The sequence below is a fragment of the Bombina bombina genome, chromosome 4 (assembly GCF_027579735.1).
Source record: "Bombina bombina isolate aBomBom1 chromosome 4, aBomBom1.pri, whole genome shotgun sequence".
NCBI lineage: Eukaryota > Metazoa > Chordata > Amphibia > Anura > Bombinatoridae > Bombina > Bombina bombina.
Genome location: NC_069502.1, coordinates 781324422 through 781345103, shown reverse-complemented (window position 1 = coordinate 781345103; position 20682 = coordinate 781324422). Strand labels below are relative to the sequence as shown.

Sequence of the window (20682 nt, the reverse complement as noted above, 5' to 3'; positions counted from 1 at the left end):
ATATCTGGCAAGTCCAAAGTCCCACTATTTAGTAAAATATCTCCTAATTCAGAGACTATTTCCCTATGGTGAAGAAACTGGTGGCTTATAAACTCTGCCACTAAATCAGTATTCCTTATAAGGCCAGTTTTGTAAAAGACCTAGCTGAGAAACAGTTAAGGGAATCACACCTTGCAGTCTGCATTGTATAGTGTTTGCTAATTGCTTCACTGCTGGGATGTTCACAAAACTGGCCTTAGAGGGAACACTGCTCCCAATAGTTCACTCCTGGATGGAAAACAGCCCAGAAAATGCAGAAATTGCATTCTGCCCAAATGAAAACATGGGCCACATCCTTCATTGCCAGTGCTATTGTGTGTTCCACCTTGGTGACCGATTTAAGCCACTGTTGTGACATTGTCTGATTGGAATCCTTAGAAGGTAGAGGATAACCTCACCTCCACCTCCTGAGGCGGCAAAACTCTGAGGTCTCTGTGACCCCTAGACCGCACCCCAAACTTTCAGACTAGAGTATATAGACATCCTTACCCACAGTGGCCAGATAAAGGAGGCTGCCACCAAGAGATTACTTTGTCTTGAAGTCCAGCAGGACTGTGAGACAGATCATCAATTTCCATCCCAACTGATGCATCATCCTCTACTTCTGAAGCAGCTACCTATAAGCCCACTACTTCCATACCCAGAACTACTGAAGGAAAGGAACAGAGTTGCAGAAGTGCACAGTTGCAGATTGTGTATGCGCACTGTTAGATAGACTCATTAGAAAAAAAAAAGTACCCTATGAAGTGGTATATACAGGTCTTAGGTGTTAAGGAGCTCTTAGTAAGTTGAATTTCCAACAGTGACTTTGAAGCAGAATAAAAGCTCTTTGTGAAAGATCCCTCTCCTATTGGAAGGAGAGTGCGTGTACCAGAATAATGTCTAGGTAAGGAGCCAAAGAAAGTTCCTGAACTTGCACCAACGTCAGTTAAGCTCCAAGAACGTTTGTAATGACTCTATACATAGTTGCAAGACAAAAAGAAGGCACCACAAAATAATAATGGCTGCTTAGGAAGGTGAATCTCAAGAGCTTGAGATGAATCCTGTGAAAAAGGGATATCTAAATAGGCATCAGAAAAGTTAATGGAATTTGTTTAGGGTTTTGAGATCTAAGACAGATCGAAAGGTACCTTCTTTCCTTGATACTATAAAAAAGTTGAACTGTGGGTTTATATTACAAAAATGGAACAGAAGAAATCACTCCCATCATTCCCAAGACCTTACACAAACCAGAAAGACTTTGGTCTTTGAAGGATCTTGAGGCACTCAAGAAAGAAGGAATCATCCTTGAGGAGGTTTTAAGCAAAACCCTATTTGGTACCCCTGAGTAATGTTTCCCACAATACAAGGATATTGAACGAACGTCTCCAAGGCCTCCTGAAAAAAAGGTTAATTCTGTCCCATACTAGAACCAGAATGGCAGCCGACTTTGCATGAATCACAGTTGCATCATAGATCCTACTCCAAAGATGTGTCTCAAGATGTAAGCTCAGAAAGGTTATTCATCACACTAGACTAAAGTAGATGCAGCCATGCATGCTAAAATGGACAACCAGTTGAATGTCCACCAGCTGAAAAGAGCATCTCTGGAAGTCCTCATGCTTCCTATCCATTGGATCCTAGAAAGAGGTACTGTCCTCTAAAGCCTAGTTTCTCAACCTGTGGCACGTGTACCCCAGGGGGTACTTGGGGCATTGGCAAGCGATACTCCACTGATTGGTCTTTCTTTTTTTTTTCCTGATGTAGCTATTTTAAACATGACATATGAAGGAAAGCTGTTTCTCTACCCTCAAGCTCTCCTAACAGGGCAGAGTATGAGTATTTCCCTGCCTAGGTTGGACCACTGCTCAATCACTGATTCACCTCAAATTGGCAAAACCTTAGATTCTGGCTTGTTAGTGACATATGAGGGCTGGAGTTGAGCTTCATTGATATGAACAGAGGAAGTGTATTAACCATGAACAAGTGTCACAGAGACAAGTGCCAGATAAATGTGCCACTGTGAAATAGGTAAAGTGCATCATACTGTAGTGTGCCGCAGCAAAATGAGACAGATAAACTGTATGAAATGGAAAAATAGAAAGGTGGTACCATAAATATTACTTTCCTCATCTTGCAAAAAAGAGTTTATTTAACCTTTTTCTTTTTCTACGTAAGAAGCACATTATTTGCATATAATTATTAATATCAATAATCACAGTATCTGTGTTTTATGGATTAATCTCAGTTGTAATATTGCCAAATATTAAACTCCAGAAAACATAAAACTAATATCTGATTCCTATATATTTACTTCATTAATATATCCGATACAAGCTTGTGAAATCAAGAGATACACATGATTTCTATTTTTGCTACAGTTGGGGTACATAGAAAACAAATGTATTCCTACAGAGTTACTCGCTACAAAAAGGTTGAGAAACACTGCTCTAAAGGAACAGTAGTGTCATGATTTTTCTGTGGCAAAACCGACTCCATAGCCTAAGTTTTATGACATTGAAATTTGTTTTTCTGTCTTGCTGACTGAGCTAGTTTTATATCAGTTCATTTTGTACTAGGCACAGGAGCTTTCGCTTTATTTAATCACTTAGGCCTAGATTTAGAGTTTGGCGGTAGCCGTGAAAACCAGCGTTAGAGGCTCCTAACGCTGGTTTTAGGCTACCGCCGGTATTTGGAGTCAGTCAAAAAAGGGTCTAACGCTCACTTTTCAGCCGCGACTTTTCCATACCGCAGATCCCCTTACGTAAATTGCATATCCTATCTTTTCAATGGGATCTTTCTAACTCCGGTATTTAGAGTCGTGGCTGAAGTGAGCGTTAGAAATCTAACGACAAAACTCCAGCCGCAGAAAAAAGTCAGGAGTTAAGAGCTTTTTGGGCTAACGCCGGTTCATAAAGCTCTTAACTACTGTGCTCTAAAGTACACTAACACCCATAAACTACCTATGTACCCCTAAACTGAGGTCCCCCCACATCGCCGCCACTCGATTACATTTTTTTAACCCCTAATCTGCCGACCGCCACCTACGTTATACTTATGTACCCCTAATCTGCTGCCCCTAACACCGCCGACCCCTATATTATATTTATTAACCCCTAACCTGCCCCCCACAACGTCGCCGCCAGCTACCTACAATAATTAACCCCTAATCTGCCGACCGCAAAGAGCCGCCACCTACATTATAGCTATGTACCCCTAATCTGCTGCCCCTAACACCGCCGACCCCTGTATTATATTTATTAACCCCTAACCTGCCCCCCACAACGTCGCCGCCAGCTACCTACAATAATTAACCCCTAATCTGCCGACCGCAAAGAGCCGCCACCTACATTATAGCTATGTACCCCTAATCTGCTGCCCCTAACACTGCCGACCCCTGTATTATATTTATTAACCCCTAACCTGCCCCCCACAACGTCGCCGCCAGCTACCTACAATAATTAACCCCTAATCTGCCGACCGCAAAGAGCCGCCACCTACATTATAGCTATGTACCCCTAATCTGCTGCCCCTAACACCGCCGACCCCTGTATTATATTTATTAACCCCTAATCTGCCCCCCACAACGTCGCCGCCAACTACCTACACTTATTAACCCCTAATCTGCCGAGCGGACCGCACCGCTACTCTATTAAATTTATTAACCCCTAAAGCTAATTCTAACCCTAACCCTAACACCCCCCTAAGTTAAATATAATTTTATTCTAACAAAATAAATTATCTCTTATTAAATAACTTATTCCTATTTAAAGCTAAATACTTACCTGTAAAATAAACCCTAATATAGCTACAATATAACGAATAATTACATTGTAGCTATTTTAGGATTAATATTTATTTTACAGGCAACTTTGTAATTATTTTAACCAGGTACAATAGCTATTAAATAGTTAAGAACTATTTAATAGTTACCTAGTTAAAATAATAACAAAATTACCTGTAAAATAAATCCTAACCTAAGTTACAATTAAACCTAACACTATACTATCATTAAATTAATTAAATAAAATACCTACAATTACCTACAATTAAACCTAACACTACACTATCAATAAATTAAATACAATATGTACAAATAACTACAATGAAATAAACTAATTAAAGTACAAAAAATAAAAAAGAACTAAGTTACAAAAAATAAAAAAATATTTACAAACATAAGAAAAATATTACAACAATTTTAAACTAATTACACCTACTCTAAGCCCCCTAATAAAATAACAAAGACCCCCAAAATAAAAAATGCCCTACCCTATTCTAAATTACTAAAGTTCAAAGCTCTTTTACCTTACCAGCCCTATTTAATAGCTATTGTACCTGGTTAAAATAATTACAAAGTTGCCTGTAAAATAAATATTAATCCTAAAATAGCTACAATATAATTATAATTTATATTGTAGCTATATTAGGATTTATTTTACAGGTAAGTATATAGCTTTAAATAGGAATAATTTATTTAATAAGAGTTAATTTATTTCGTTAGATTTAAATTATATTTAAGTTAGGGGGGTGTTAGTGTTAGGGTTAGACTTAGCTTTAGGGGTTAATACATTTATTAGAATAGCGGTGAGCTCCAGTCGGCAGATTAGGGGTTAATGTTTGAAGTTAGGTGTCGGCGATGTTAGGGAGGGCAGATTAGGGGTTAATACTATTTATTATAGGGTTAGTGAGGCGGATTAGGGGTTAATAACTTTATTATGATAGCGGTGCGGTCCGCTCGGCAGATTAGGGGTTAATAAGTGTAGGCAGGTGGAGGCGACGTTGGGGGGGGCAGATTAGGGGTTAATAAATATAATATAGGGGTCGGCGGTGTTAGGGGCAGCAGATTAGGGGTACATAAGGATAATGTAAGTAGCGGCGGTTTACGGAGCGGCAGATTAGGGGTTAAAAATAATATGCAGGGGTCAGCGATAGCGGCAGAATAGGGGTTAATAAGTGTAAGGTTAGGGGTGTTTAGACTCGGGGTACATGTTAGGGTGTTAGGTGCAGACGTAGGAAGTGTTTCCCCATAGAAAACAATGGGGCTGCGTTAGGAGCTGAACGCGGCTTTTTTGCAGGTGTTAGGTTTTTTTTCAGCTCAAACAGCCCCATTGTTTCCTATGGGGGAATCGTGCACGAGCACGTTTTTGAGGCTGGCCGCGTCCGTAAGCAACTCTGGTATCGAGAGTTGCAGTTGCGTTAAAAATGCTCTATGCTCCTTTTTTGGAGCCTAACGCAGCCATTCTGTGGACTCTCAATACCAGAGTTATTTTAAAGGTGCGGCCAGAAAAAAGCCAGCGTTAGCTACGCGGGTCGTTACCGACAAAACTCTAAATCTAGCCGTATGGCTCAAGCTTGTTACTTATTTATTTAACAAATGTAATTCGTGATTACAGACTAGGAATGTTGAGTTAGACATACTTAAAATTTATATAATTACCCAAAGTTTCACTATATTAGAGACATATCGACTGACAGAACTTCAATAATTCACCTAATTAATTCTATGTTAATTAGTAATTAATAAATTATAATTAACATCTACTCATAGAATTCAGAATATAGAGTGGCTATCCTAATGGGGGGTTGTTATTCTTGTATTTGGAACTGGTTAATTCTTGTATTGGGGTTGGTGATGTCCTAACTATCCACTGATGATTTATACTTTTTGGATTATAAAATCTGGTTTATAATTGCTGAGGCAACAACCGGACTTCTAGTTACAAAGGGAAGATTTATTTTTGTACATTAGATTTGCATAAACAACAAATGCATGACATAAAGACAATGCACTAGCAGAACTTCAAATGGGTAGATTTTTTTCTGTCAAATTTCAGTTATGTCTATTGCTACTCCCCCTGTATCATGTGAGAGCCATCAGCCAATCACAAATGCATATACATATAGTCTATGAATTCTAGCACACGTTCAGCAGGAGCTGGTGACTCAAAGTGTAAACATAAAAATATGGTGCATATTTTGTTAATGGAAGTAAATTGGAAAGTTGTTCAAAATTGCCTGCTCTATCTAAATTATAAAGGTTTAATTCTGACTTTAGTGTCCATTTAACATGTTTATGATAATATAATAACACTTAATCAGGTGAATTTATACATTGTGGTTGACCTTTTATAGTTGCAAATGTCTGTTGGATAATTTTCTGTCACCTGGTCTTATCAATCAACAATAAAACTAGGTGAAAGAGGAATAGTTCTACCTCAGTTAAATGAGGTAAGTAATGTTGCCCCATGGGAGAGAGTCCTCTGAGCACAAATGTTATAAAAAAAAAATATATCAGTGTCCACTTAGATGAGCAATTTTGGCTAAATTGCCCATATAAGTGGACATTATTTTACTCTTCTGCAAATAATTTTGCCTGGTCTGTGGAGCTATTTTGGGAGACATACCATATAATTATATTATAATTGGAACAAATAAAGGGGAAAGCTGTTTGCTAAGAAATGGAAACGTCACCTCACAGCAAAATGGCGTTCTGCTGGTGGGCTGGCTAAGCAGCTCAGTACAGTGAATGCTTCCAAAAAAAAAAAAAAAAGGAGCTTTCAGCATTAAGTATTTTATACTTAATGAATAAAAGTCCCCTTTATTTGTTCCAATTGTAAATCCTAGTGTTTCACAAATGCTTGGATTTACCATCACTTTAAAGAATTTATCTAGCCTTTTAGTGGCTGAATTATTTGGAGCGGCTGGATCATCCACCTCCTAATCACTTAATCTAACAAATATCTAAATTAGTAGTTTTTTTTTTTTTAAATACGGATACCACTCCAAAACCGCAGAATTTAACCCCTTGTGCAATAAAAGAGAGCAGTCTGCAAATGTTCTATGGTTCCATTGCTATAAAAATTGTGCTTTTGAGGTGAGACAGACAGAACTAATCATAATCATAATCATGCAGCTCCTAAAGTAAGAGAGGCCATAAAGTGCCTAGATGTGTCAAATATTTTCAGGCTCTTTAAACACTACTGTAGATGTGCAAACTAACTGCCATTGGGCCGCTAAAGGTAATAAAGTACTCACCTGTCACAACCTCTCCTCCTATGAACCAATAATTAGAAGGGGTCATCCAAGAAAGTGCAAGCACAATCCCAAAGATCTAGAGACCAGGGGATAGGCAGATACATTTTACCTGAAGGGGCCATGACATATACACAACAAGAAGATTTCTCACTCCTGTATAATCCTCTGTTCAAGAGGCACTACTGTGGTTATTGGGTAAAGAACCGCTATCAAATTACATGAAAAGCAGAACTTCAGAATTCCCCTTCTACATGCGGTGGCAAAAATAGTAAACAACTGCACTGATGGATTACTGGGATTAAGGGTGGAGAAAAATGTAGGGGTGGAAAGAGAAAGTAATCCCACATATGATTATCTAGTGGACTCTCACCATGCATAAATGTTTTGTAGATGATCCATTTATTTAGCCTATACAGTTTTTTTTTTTTAAAAACAATGTATAGTTTTGCTTATTTTTAATTAACATTGCTCTGATTTTCAGACTAAACAAGCCACAAAGTAATAGGAGAGTCCTGGCCTTCTTTCTGCCACAATCTCGCTCAAAATTGCAAGATTGCGCTATTTCTGCACGTGGGGTGCTGCAGAAATAGATTTGCAGAGTTGTTGATGCAGAGAAGGCCCTCTCTGCATCGCACAGAGGTGGTGCCGATCGTTGGTGGGAGGCAGCCTATCGTTGGAGGGAGTTGCTTGTGACTATTGAGAAAACCCCCCACACTGAAAGCGGCAGAGAGGGGGAAGGAGGGAGTGGGGGGATCCTTGTTATATTGGTTAGTGATGGGAATAGGAGGGTGGGAGGTTGATCTGAGAGGGGGTAGGGTATTGAGGGGGGCAGCTACACTACAGAAAAAATTGCTTTTTTTTTTAAATGCCTAAATTGCAGCATACTGGGTACTGGCAGACAGCTGCCAGTACCTACGATGGCGGCAATTAGGTAGAGGGGGGAGGGTTAGAGAGTTTGTTTGTTTTTGGGGGGGGGGGGGGAATCAGGGAGGTAGGAAGAACCTACACTGCAGCAAATATAATAAAAAAAATAAAAAATAAAAAGATTTATTTTCATACTGGCAGACTTTCTGCAAGTACTTAAGATGGCGGTGACAATTGTAAGGTGGGGGAGGGAATAGAGCTGTTTGAGGGAGGTCAGGGAGGGATCAGGGGATGGGATGTGTCAGGTGGAAGGCTGATCTCTACACTAAAGTTAGAATTAACCCTACAAGCTACCTAATTAACCCCTTCACTGCTGGGCATAATACAAGTGTGGTGCGCAGCAGCATTCTAATTACCAAAAAGCAATGCCAAATCCATATATGTCTGCTATTTCTAAACAAAGGGAATCCCAGAGAAGCAATTACAACCATTTGTGCCATGCTTGCACAAGCTGTTTGTAAATAATCTCAGTGGGAAACCTAAAAATGGTGGCATGAAATTTACCAAAATGGGCCTAGATCAATACTTTGGCTTAACTACTAAATACAAAATCAACATAGTTTTGATAGGTAAATATGAAAAAGGCTCTATTTCTGTTTAAATGTAGTGATGGCAAAAATGCTAATAATGCTCTGGTCTTTTGGGGAAGTTTTTGTCTAAAATGCCCGGTCCTTAAGGGGTTAAAAGGATATGAAACTCAATTCTTTTCTTTCATGATTCAGATAGAGCATGTGATTGTAAACCATTTTCTAATTTACTTCTATTATCAATTTGTCTTTGTTCTATTGGTATCTTTTGTTGAAAAGCAGGGACGTTTGCTTAGGAGGCAGTCCATTTCTACAGTACTATATGGCAGCAGTTTTGCAAGAATGTTATCCATTTGCAGTAGATGTTAGCACTATTTCCTTGTATGTAGTGCTCCAGATGCCTGTAGGTATCTCTTCAACACAGAATATCACGGGAATGAAGAAAATGTGATAATAGAAGTACATTGGAAACTTTTTAAAAATGGTATGCTCTGTCTGAAACACAAAAGAAAATCTTGGGGTTTCATATCCCTTTAAGTCAGTTTTACTAAATAAAAAATTAAATCATAATAGGAAAAAAAACACAAAAGGTTACACCATCAAAAACTCTAAGAAATACATTAACTGTAATGGAAACATCATGATGATATTACTCACATGTCACGTTTCAAAGCCTTACACAGTATTTCAAGCTTCAGTTCTTCCAAGTCAACCTCTACATCCTAAAAGAATAAAAAGTAGTTTATAAACAGAATGTTGCAAGTTTTTAAATTATAATTAAATATGTTAAAATTCCCATTTAGGAATTCTGCTTCCCTTTCTTTAACCCTTTGAGTGCTAAGCACCTGGGTTCTAATTTTTATTTTTTTTTTAACAATTTTTTTTAAAACTTTTTTTTATTTTTGTCAGACCCCCAAGACTTACACTGAACGGTTAGTCGATTACCTTTCCAATGGTTGGCCTTGGGGGTCTGTAGCTGCTTAGATGCCTGACATACAGGCTTCTAAGCAGCATGCCCCCTGCTCCTATACTTAACATTGTTAAGTATAAATAAAGTTGCAGGGTGACGTCATCACGTTATTGCGCGTGACATCACCACGCAAAACAGGAAGCCCCGGTGATGCCTGTCACTCTACAGGCACGATCGCCGGGGTGGGAGCTCCCAACTCTCCTTCAAGGTGGGAGAATGCTAGTGACGGCTCTGAGCCATCATTAGCACCAGAGTGGGAAACTCTGTGACGGCTCAGAGCCGTCATTAGCACTCAAAGGGTTAAAATCGAATAGAACAGAATCATTTATTCGCCAAGTATGAGAAAAAAAAAAGAATTATATAATGGAATTGTTCATGGTGTAAAGGTATCAGATGACAGTGAAAAAATACAATCAACAGTGCAAAAATCTATCTAACCATCAAATATATTCACAAAGAGTCACTAAAGTGTAATTTATTTCTTTACTTGCATTTGCAAAACGTTGAATATAAAAGCATATTTATATTTACTATTAAATCAACTTTTTTTTACTAAGGTACTCAAGACATTCTTGTGAGCATGCACAATTTTTATTACTATACTTTTACTTTAAAGGTACAGTCAAGTCCAAAAAAAACTTTCATGATTCAGATAGGACTTGTAATTTTAAACAATTTTCTAATTTACTTTTATCACCAATTTTGCATTGTTCTCTTTGGTATTCTTAGTTGAAAGCTAAACCTAGATAGGCTCATATGCTAATTTCTAAACCCAGATAGGCTCATATGCTAATTTCTAAACCCTTGAAGGCTGCCTCTAATCTGAATGCATTTTGACAGTTTTTCACCATTAGAGGGCATTAGTTCATGTGTGTCATATAAATAACATTGAGGTCACGCATATGAAGTTACATAGGAGCCAGCACTGATTGGATAAAATACAAGTCTGTCAAAATAACTGAAATAAAGGGGCAGTCTGCAGAGGCTTAGATACAAGGTAATCAGAGGTAAAAAGTATTAATATAACAGTGTTAGTTGTGCAAACCTGGGGAACGGATTATAAAGGGATTATCTATCTTTTTAAACAAAAACAATTGTGGTGTTGACTGTCCCTTTAAAATTATGTGATGTTAGACCAAGAGCAAAGGAAACACATTTCTTTGCAGCTAATTGCAATGACATTTTCAACTACTTGCATTATATAAATTTTAAAATTGCTTTATCCTCTAGTTAATCGACACATTGCAATTGGAATGGTGTTTTAATGTGATTTCCTAATACAAATTAAATTTCATTTCAAAATGATCTGCAGAAAATGTTTCACTATTACATAGCTTGCCGGGTTTATGATTATGGTCATGAGAACCAACCTGGTTGAGCTATGTAACACTTCTTCCCCCTGGTGTGTGTTACCTTTTTATACACGTTTTATGGACTGAGCAATAAAATAGTTTTGTATTTTATTTGTGTATTATTCAATGTTGATGGAACACAGGGGCACTGTACCAAACAGCCATCTCTATATATGTTTGGACTTGTGAACTGTTTTTGCATAATATTCAGCATTATTAATGGGCTTTGCACATTTCTCTACTGACGGAGGAATTACTATGTTGCTTATGGAGATACTTTTGCAACCTGTGGAAAAAATCTGCTTGGAATCCTGTGATCTCAGAGGCTCTAGGTGTTTAGCTGACCTTGAGACGCCGAAAACCTCCATTTCCTGTTTTTTACACTGTTTAGCTGACCTTGCCTGTTGTAGCTCCATGATTATGTGAGCATGTTACCACTACCGTTGTGATACCGGCAAAACTCCAGGAATAAGGTTTTATTTATAATGTTGACGCAGCACTAGGATTATGAGAGTCTCCTAAGTATGGTGACCATATTGCCGCTTTAAAAAGAAAAAAAAAAAGAGGCTTGGATAAAAAGGTAATCACAGAGGTTAAAAGTATATTAATATGTTGGTTATGCAAACCTGTGGAATGGGTAATAACATTTATGCTTACCTTATAAATTTGTTTCCGGATATGGTGAGTCGACGGCTTCATTACTTACTGTTGGGAATATCGCTCCTGGCTAGCAGAAGGAGGCAAAGAGCACCACAGCCAAGCTGTTAAGTATCATGAGCCATAACTCTCCCAGGAGACTGCAGCCTCGCAGTCTGAAAAGCAAACAAATTAAACTTCTCAACCAGATAAAAGAGAAGAAAAAGTACCTTTATGTTGCAGAGAAAACAGACAAAAACAGAAGAAAAAAAAATTAAGAATGCACAACATCCAAATTGTGCACAAAAGTTCCTTAAGAGATAAGAATGAGGACACAGAGAGGGAACAACAATTCTTAAACAATATTTCCACATAGGATAAATAACCTCCTTATCCGAAATAAGATAAAGCGAATAATACTGCAAAGTCGAGAGAACCTAAGCTCTCCGAGCAGAAGATATAGCAAAAAAAAAAAGAAAACATCCAAGATAAAAATCTAAAATCTATGGAATGCTTTGGCTCAAACTAAGCCTGCTGCAAAACCTTAAAACCAAGGTTAAAGCTCCAAAAGGAACAGACTAAAACACAGGCCTGATAATAACCAGGGTATGAACAAAGATTACACGTCTGGCACAACCGCCAGACATATGTGTAAAAAAAGGATAACGCAGAAATCTGACCCTTCAGAGAACTGACTGACAAAACGTCCTCCAGACCATTCTTAAGGCAGGCCAAAACCCCTAGAAATCCTGACCCTACTTCTAAGAGTAGTCTTGAGTTTCACACCCATCAGGGAATTTACCCCATACCTTATGGTAAAAGTTACCAGTAACAGGCTTGAGCATTCCATCTCCAAGTAGAAAGCTTCAGAGAAAACAAAAGTTGGAGAAAGAGTGGACTCTGAATTAGAAGGTCCTTCCTCAGGAGAAACCAAGGTGGAAGAAAACATAATTTATGTAAGAACTTACCTGATAAATTCATTTCTTTCATATTAGCAAGAGTCCATGAGCTAGTGACGTATGGGATATACATTCCTACCAGGAGGGGCAAAGTTTCCCACACCTCAAAATGCCTATAAATACACCCCTCACCACACCCACAAATCAGTTTAACGCATAGCCAAGAAGTGGGGTGATAAGACAAAAGTGCGAAAGCATAAAAAATAAGGAATTGGAATAATTGTGCTTTATACAAAAAAATCATAACCACCATCTCTTGCTAATATGAAAGAAATTAATTTATCAGGTAAGTTCTTACATAAATTATGTTTTCTTTCATGTAATTAGCAAGAGTCAATGAGCTAGTGACGTATGGGATAATGACTACCCAAGATGTGGATCTTTCCACACAAGAGTCACTAGAGAGGGAGGGATAAAATAAAGACAGCCAATTCCGCTGAAAATAATCCACACCCAAAATAAAGTTTAAATCTTATAATGAAAAAAAAAACTGAAATTATAAGCAGAAGAATCAAACTGAAACAGCTGCCTGAAGTACTTTTCTACCAAAAACTGCTTCAGAAGAAGAAAATACATCAAAATGGTAGAATTTAGTAAAAGTATGCAAATAAGACCAAGTTGCTGCTTTGCAAATCTGATCAACCGAAGCTTCATTCCTAAACGCCCAGGAAGTAGAAACTGACTTAGTAGAATGAGCTGTAATCCTTTGAGGCGGAGTTGTACCCGACTCAACATAAGCATGATGAATTAAAAATTTCAACCAAGATGCCAAAGAAATGGCAGAGGCCTTCTGACCTTTCCTAGAACCGGAAAAGATAACAAATAGACTAGAAGTCTTACAGAAATTCTTAGTAGCTTCAACATGATATTTCAAAGCTCTAACTACATCCAAAGAATGCAAAGATCTCTCCTTAGAATTCTTAGGATTAGGACACAATGAAGGAACCACAATTTCTCTACTAAAGTTGTTAGAATTCACAACCTTAGGTAAAAATTTAAAAGAAGTTCGCAACACCGCCTTATCCTGATGAAAAATCAGAAAAGGAGACTCACAAGAAAGAGCAGATAATTCAGAAACTCTTCTAGCAGAAGAGATGGCCAAAAGAAACAAAACTTTCCAAGAAAGTAGTTTAATGTCCAGTGAATGCATAGGTTCAAAAGGAGGAGCTTGAAGAGCCCCCAGAACCAAATTCAAACTCCAAGGAGGAGAAATTGACTTAACAGGCTTTATACGAACCAAAGCTTGTACAAAACAATGAATATCAGGAAGATTAGCAATCTTTCTGTGAAAAAGAACAGAAAGAGCAGAGATTTGTCCTTTCAAGGAACTTGCAGACAAACCTTTATCCAAACCATCCTGAAGAAACTGTAAAATTCTCGGAATTCTAAAAGAATGCCAGGAAAAATGATGAAAAAGACACCAAGAAATGTAAGTCTTCCAGACTCGATAATATATCTTTTTATATACAGATTTACGAGCCTGTAACATAGTATTAATCACAGAGTCAGAGAAACCTCTTTGACTAAGAATCAAGCGTTCAATCTCCATACCTTCAAATTTAAGGATTTGAGATCCTGATGGAAAAAAGGACCTTGCGACAGAAGGTCTGGACTTAACGGAAGAGTCCACGGTTGGCAAGAGACCATCCGGACAAGATCCGCATACCAAAACCTGTGAGGCCATGCTGGAGCCACCAGCAGAACAAACTAGCATTCCTTCAGAATCTTGGAAATTACTCTTGGAAGAAGAACTAGAGGCGGAAAGATATAGGCAGGATGATACTTCCAAGGAAGTGACAATGCATCCACTGCTTCCGCCTGAGGATCCCTGGATCTGGACAGATACCTGGGAAGTTTCTTGTTTAGATGAGAAGCCATCAGATCTATTTCTGGAAGTCCCCACATTTGAACAATGTGAAGAAAAACCTCTGGGTGAAGAGACCATTCGCCCGGATGTAACGTTTGGCGACTGAGATAATCCGCTTCCAAATTGTCTATACCTGGGATATGAACCGCAGAAATTAGACAGGAGCTGGATTCCGCCCATACCAGTATTCGAGATACTTCTTTCATAGCCAGAGGACTGTGAGTCCCTCCTTGATGATTGATATATGCCACAGTTGTGACATTGTCTGTCTGAAAACAAATGAACGATTCTCTCTTTAGAAGAGGCCATGACTGAAGAGCTCTGAAAATTGCCCGGAGTTCCAAAATATTGATTGGTAATCTCACCTCCTGAGATTCCCAAACCCCTTGTGCTGTCAGAGAGTGTCGTACAATCGGTTTTAAAGATATCAATTAAGATATTTTTGTGTAATCCCTGCACCACTGGTTCAGCATACAAAGCTGAAGAGGTCGCATGTGAAAACGAGCAAAGGGGATCGCGTCCGATGCAGCAGTCATAAGACCTAGAATTTCCATGCATAAGGCTACCGAAGGGAATGATTGAGACTGAAGGTTTCGACAAGCTGAAACCAATTTCAGACGTCTTTTTTCTGTCAGCGACAGAGTCATGGACACTGAATCTGGAAACCTAAAAAGGTTACCCTTGTCTGAGGAATCAACAAACTCTTTGGTAAATTGATCCTCCAACCATGTTCTCGAAGAAACGATACAAGTTGATTCAAATGGTTTTCTGCTAAAAGTGAAGACTGAGCAAGTACCAAGATATCGTCCAAATAAGGAAATACCACAATACCCTGTTCTCTGATTACAGACAGAAGGGCACCGAGAACCTTTGTAAAAATCCTTGGAGCTGTTGCTAGGCCAAACGGCAGAGCCACAAACTGGTAATGCTTGTCTAGGAAAGAGAATCTCAGAAACTGATAGTGATCTGGATGAATTGGAATATGCAGATATGCATCCTGTAAATCTATTGTGGACATATAATGCCCTTGCTGAACAAAAGGCAGGATAGTCTAGAATGTTGGAATCCTTACATAACGATTCAATATTTTTAAATCCAGAACTGGTCTGAAGGAATTCTCCTTCTTTGGTACAATGAAGAGATTTGAGTAAAACCCCAGCCCCTGTTCCAGAACTGGAACTGGTAAAATTACTCCAGCCAACTCTAGATCTGAAACACATTTCAGAAATGCTTGAGCCTTCGCTGGATTTACTGGGACACGGGAAAGAAAAAAATCTTCTTGCAGGAGGCCTTATCTTGAAGCCAATTCTGTACCCTTCTGAAACAATGTTCTGAATCCAAAGATTGTGCATTGAATTGACCCAAATTTCTTTGAAAAATCGTAATCTGCCCCCTACCAGCTGGGCTGGAACGAGGGCCGCACCTTCATGTGGACTTGGGAGCTGGCTTTGGTTTTCTAAAAGGCTTGGATTTATTCCAGACTGGAGATGGTTTCCAAACTGATACCGCTCCTGAGGGTGAAGGATCAGGCTTTTGTTCCTTATTGTGACGAAAGGAACGAAAACGATTATTAGACCTAAATTTACCTTTAGATTTTTTATCCTGTGGTAAAAAAGTTCATTTTCCTCCAGTAACAGTTGAGATAATAGAATCCAACTGTGAACCAAATAATTTATTACCCTGGAAAGAAAGGGAAAGCAAAGTTGACTTAGAAGACATATCAGCATTCCAAGTTTTAAGCCATAAAGCTCTTCTAGCTAAAATAGCTAGAGACATATATCTGACATCAACCCTAATGACATCAAAGATGGCATCACAAATAAAATTATTAGCATATTGAAGAAGATTAACAATGCTATGAGAATTATGATCTGTTACTTGTTGCACTAAAGCTTCTAACCAAAAAGTTGAAGCTGCAGCAACATCCGCTAAAGATATAGCAGGTCTAAGAAGATTACCTGAACATAACTAAGTTTTTCTTAGAAAGGATTCAATTTTCCTATCTAAAGGATCTTTAAAGGAAGTACTATCTGCCGTAGGAATAGTAGTACGTTTAGAAAGAGTAGAGATAGCCCCATCAACTTTAGGGATTTTGTCCCAAAACTCTAATCTGTCAGATGGCACAGGATATAATTGCTTAAAACGTTTAGAAGGAGTAAATGAATTACCCAAATTATTCCATTCCCTGGAGATTACTTCAGAAATAGCATCAGGGACAGGAAAAACTTCTGGAATAACTACAGGAGATTTAAAAACCTTATTTAAACGTTTAGATTTAGTATCAAGAGGACCAGAATCCTCTATTTCTAATGCAATTAAGACCTCTTTAAGTAAAGAACGAATAAATTCCATTTTGAACAAATATGAAGATTTATCAGCATCAACCTCTGAAACAGAATCCTCTGAACCAGAGGAATCATTATCAGAATGATGATGTTCATTTAAAAATTCATCTGAAAAATGAGAAGTTTTAAAGGACCTTTTACGTTTACTAGAAGGAGGAATAACAGACATAGCCTTCTTAATGGATTTAGAAACAAAATCTGTTATGTTAACAGGAACACTCTGAGCATTAGATGTTGATGGAACAACAACAGGTAATGTAACATTACTAAAGGAAATATTATCTGCATTAACAAGTTTGACATGACATTCATTACAAACAACAGCTGGAGGAACAGCTACCACAAGTTTACAGCAAATACACTTAACTTTGGTAGATCCAACACCAGGCAGCGATTTTCCAGAAGTATCTTCTGACTCAGGGTCAATCTGGGACATCTTGCAATATGTAATAGAAAAAACAACATATAAAGCAAAATTGATCAAATTCCTTAAATGACAGTTTCAGGAATGGGAAAAAATGCCAGTGAACAAGCTTCTAGCAACCAGAAGCAATAAACAATGAGACTTAAATAATGTGGAGACAATAGTGACGCCCATAATTTTTAGCGCCAAAAAAGACGCCCACATTATTTGGCGCCAAAAAATTACGCCACATCCGGTAACGCTGACACTTTTGGCGCAAAAAAAACCATCAAAAAATGACGCAACTTCTGGTGACACGTATGACGCCGGAAACAAAGAAACATTTTTTTTTTGCGCCAAAAAAGTCAGCGCCAAGAATGACGCAATAAAATGAAGCATTTTCAGCCCCCGCGAGCCTAACAGCCCACAGGGAAAAAAGTCAAATTTTTATTCATATGCATTATCCCGAATATGAAACTGACTGTCTGAAATAAGGAACGTTGAACATCCTGAGTCAAGGCAAATAAATGTTTGAATACATATACAGTATTTAGAACTTTATATAAAAGTGCCCAACCATAGCTTAGAGTGTCACAAAAATAAGACTTACTTACCCCAGGACACTCATCTACATGAAGTAGAAAGCCAAACCAGTACTGAAACGAGAATCAGCAGAGGTAATGGTATATATAAGAGTATATCGTCGATCTGAAAAGGGAGGCAAGAGATGAATCTCTACGACCGATAACAGAGAACCTATGAAATAGACCCCGTAGAAGGAGATCATTGAATTCAAATAGGCAATACTCTCTTCACATCCCTCTGACATTCACTGCACGCTGAGAGGAAAACCGGGCTCCAACCTGCTGCGGAGCGCATATCAACGTAGAATCTAGCACAAACTTACTTCACCACCTCCATAGGAGGCAAAGTTTGTAAAACTGATTTGTGGGTGTGGTGAGGGGTGTATTTATAGGCATTTTGAGGTTTGGGAAACTTTGCCCCTCCTGGTAGGAATGTATATCCCATACGTCACTAGCTCATGGACTCTTGCTAATTACATGAAAGAAATACATCTCCGCTATGTCTGTATACCAGATCCTGTGAGACTATGCGGGAACTATAAAAATACCGACGCTCACTCCCATTTGATACGAACAATGACTCGTGGATGGAAGGAGTGTAAACAGAGGAACAGGGATATCAGACTGAAATCCCAAGAAACCGCCAGGTATTTAATAGAGCAGCCTACGGATCTCTTGACCTTTAACATAACTTGGAAGCTTGGCATACAGCCATCTCCAACTCCAGCACCCCCAATTTGAGGGTTAACCTGGAAAACACCTCCGGAAGAAGCGCCTACTCCCCGGGATGAAAAATCTGACCGCTTAAGAAGACTGCTCACGGTATACACTCCTGAAATGTGAATAGTGGATAAACAAAGAATGTGAGCATCCACCCACCGAACAATTCACGCCAATCAAGGCAAAGGAATTCCAGGTTCCTCCCAGGTGATTAATGTAACCACTGAGATGAAATTGTTCAACTAGAACCTGAAAAAACTGAAAAGACAACTGAGGCCAAGCCATCAGAGCATTGTATATCGCTCTCAACTCCAAGATGGTTATAGGGATAGCAGACTCCTCCCAAGTCCATAATCATCAACCCAACAGGTTAGCGACCGTGGACAATATTAGTCAGGAAGATCTCCAGAAACATGTGCCCCGAGACAGATGCTCCTGAGAAAACCAAGAGATTCTGGAGAACGCAGACAACAATCCCGCTACCTCTCGCAAGCTCTTCCAGTAATTCTCCTCTCTGATACACAGGGAAGAATCTCATGTCGATAGATCTAGATCTATCCTCCGAGACAGAGCCACTAGATCCCTGGCCCACTATCTGAAGATGCAACAGCAGACTCTCAGATGGAATCGATCAAAGGGATGATGTCCAATGAAGAACCATCAGACCAATTACCTTCACACTTCGAGCCACTAAAGGGCCAAAGAGCAGAAAGACAACAAGATCTCTGTACGAGAGTTTGCTTGTTCAAAGGATGGCGCCTGCACCATTATGATGTCCAGGAAGGGCATCTGAGAGCCATGGCAAGGCCAAAGGCAAGAGCCACAAACTGAAAGTGTGACAGAAAAGCAAAACTCAGGAACTTGAAAATTATTCTTCCTCCAGGTATATGGTCACCATGAACTGACCCTCCTAGACCAAAGAAAGAATGGAACCATTGGTTTCGATTTGAAGAACGGTATCCTAAAATAACTTGTTAAGACACTTTAGGTCTACCATAGGACGAAAAATTCCGTCTTTTTCGGGAACCACAAACAGTAATGAGCAAAATCCTAGACTCTGTCCCCTAACAGAAACTGGAACTGTGGACTCTGAATTAGAAGGTCCTTCCTCAGGAGAAACCAAGGTGGAAGAAAACATAATTTATGTAAGAACTTACCTGATAAATTCATTTCTTTCATATTAGCAAGAGTCCATGAGCTAGTGACGTATGGGATATACATTCCTACCAGGAGGGGCAAAGTTTCCCACACCTCAAAATGCCTATAAATACACCCCTCACCACACCCACAAATCAGTTTAACGCATAGCCAAGAAGTGGGGTGATAAGACAAAAGTGCGAAAGCATAAAAAATAAGGAATTGGAATAATTGTGCTTTATACAAAAAAATCATAACCACCATCTCTTGCTAATATGAAAGAAATTAATTTATCAGGTAAGTTCTTACATAAATTATGTTTTCTTTCATGTAATTAGCAAGAGTCAATGAGCTAGTGACGTATGGGATAATGACTACCCAAGATGTGGATCTTTCCACACAAGAGTCACTAGAGAGGGAGGGATAAAATAAAGACAGCCAATTCCGCTGAAAATAATCCACACCCAAAATAAAGTTTAAATCTTATAATGAAAAAAAAAACTGAAATTATAAGCAGAAGAATCAAACTGAAACAGCTGCCTGAAGTACTTTTCTACCAAAAACTGCTTCAGAAGAAGAAAATACATCAAAATGGTAGAATTTAGTAAAAGTATGCAAATAAGACCAAGTTGCTGCTTTGCAAATCTGATCAACCGAAGCTTCATTCCTAAACGCCCAGGAAGTAGAAACTGACTTAGTAGAATGAGCTGTAATCCTTTGAGGCGGAGTTGTACCCGACTCAACATAAGCATGATGAATTAAAAATTTCAACCAAGATGCCAAAGAAATGGCAGAGGCCTTCTGACCTTTCCTAGAACCGGAAAAGATAACAAATAGACTAGAAGTCTTACAGAAATTCTTAGTAGCTTCAACATGATATTTCAAAGCTCTAACTACATCCAAAGAATGCAAAGATCTCTCCTTAGAATTCTTAGGATTAGGACACAATGAAGGAACCACAATTTCTCTACTAAAGTTGTTAGAATTCACAACCTTAGGTAAAAATTTAAAAGAAGTTCGCAACACCGCCTTATCCTGATGAAAAATCAGAAAAGGAGACTCACAAGAAAGAGCAGATAATTCAGAAACTCTTCTAGCAGAAGAGATGGCCAAAAGAAACAAAACTTTCCAAGAAAGTAGTTTAATGTCCAGTGAATGCATAGGTTCAAAAGGAGGAGCTTGAAGAGCCCCCAGAACCAAAT

General features: G+C 38.6%; 1 protein-coding gene across 1 annotated transcript in view; it reads right to left on the bottom strand.

Annotated features, from left to right (window-relative positions):
* Positions 1-20682, bottom strand: part of NUP133 (nucleoporin 133) — a 750179-nt gene that overhangs the window by 43497 nt on the left and 686000 nt on the right. The window contains exon 23 of the mRNA XM_053712280.1: positions 9165-9229. Within this exon, the coding sequence (XP_053568255.1) occupies positions 9165-9229 (65 nt within the window). The remainder of the gene's footprint in view (positions 1-9164; positions 9230-20682) is intronic.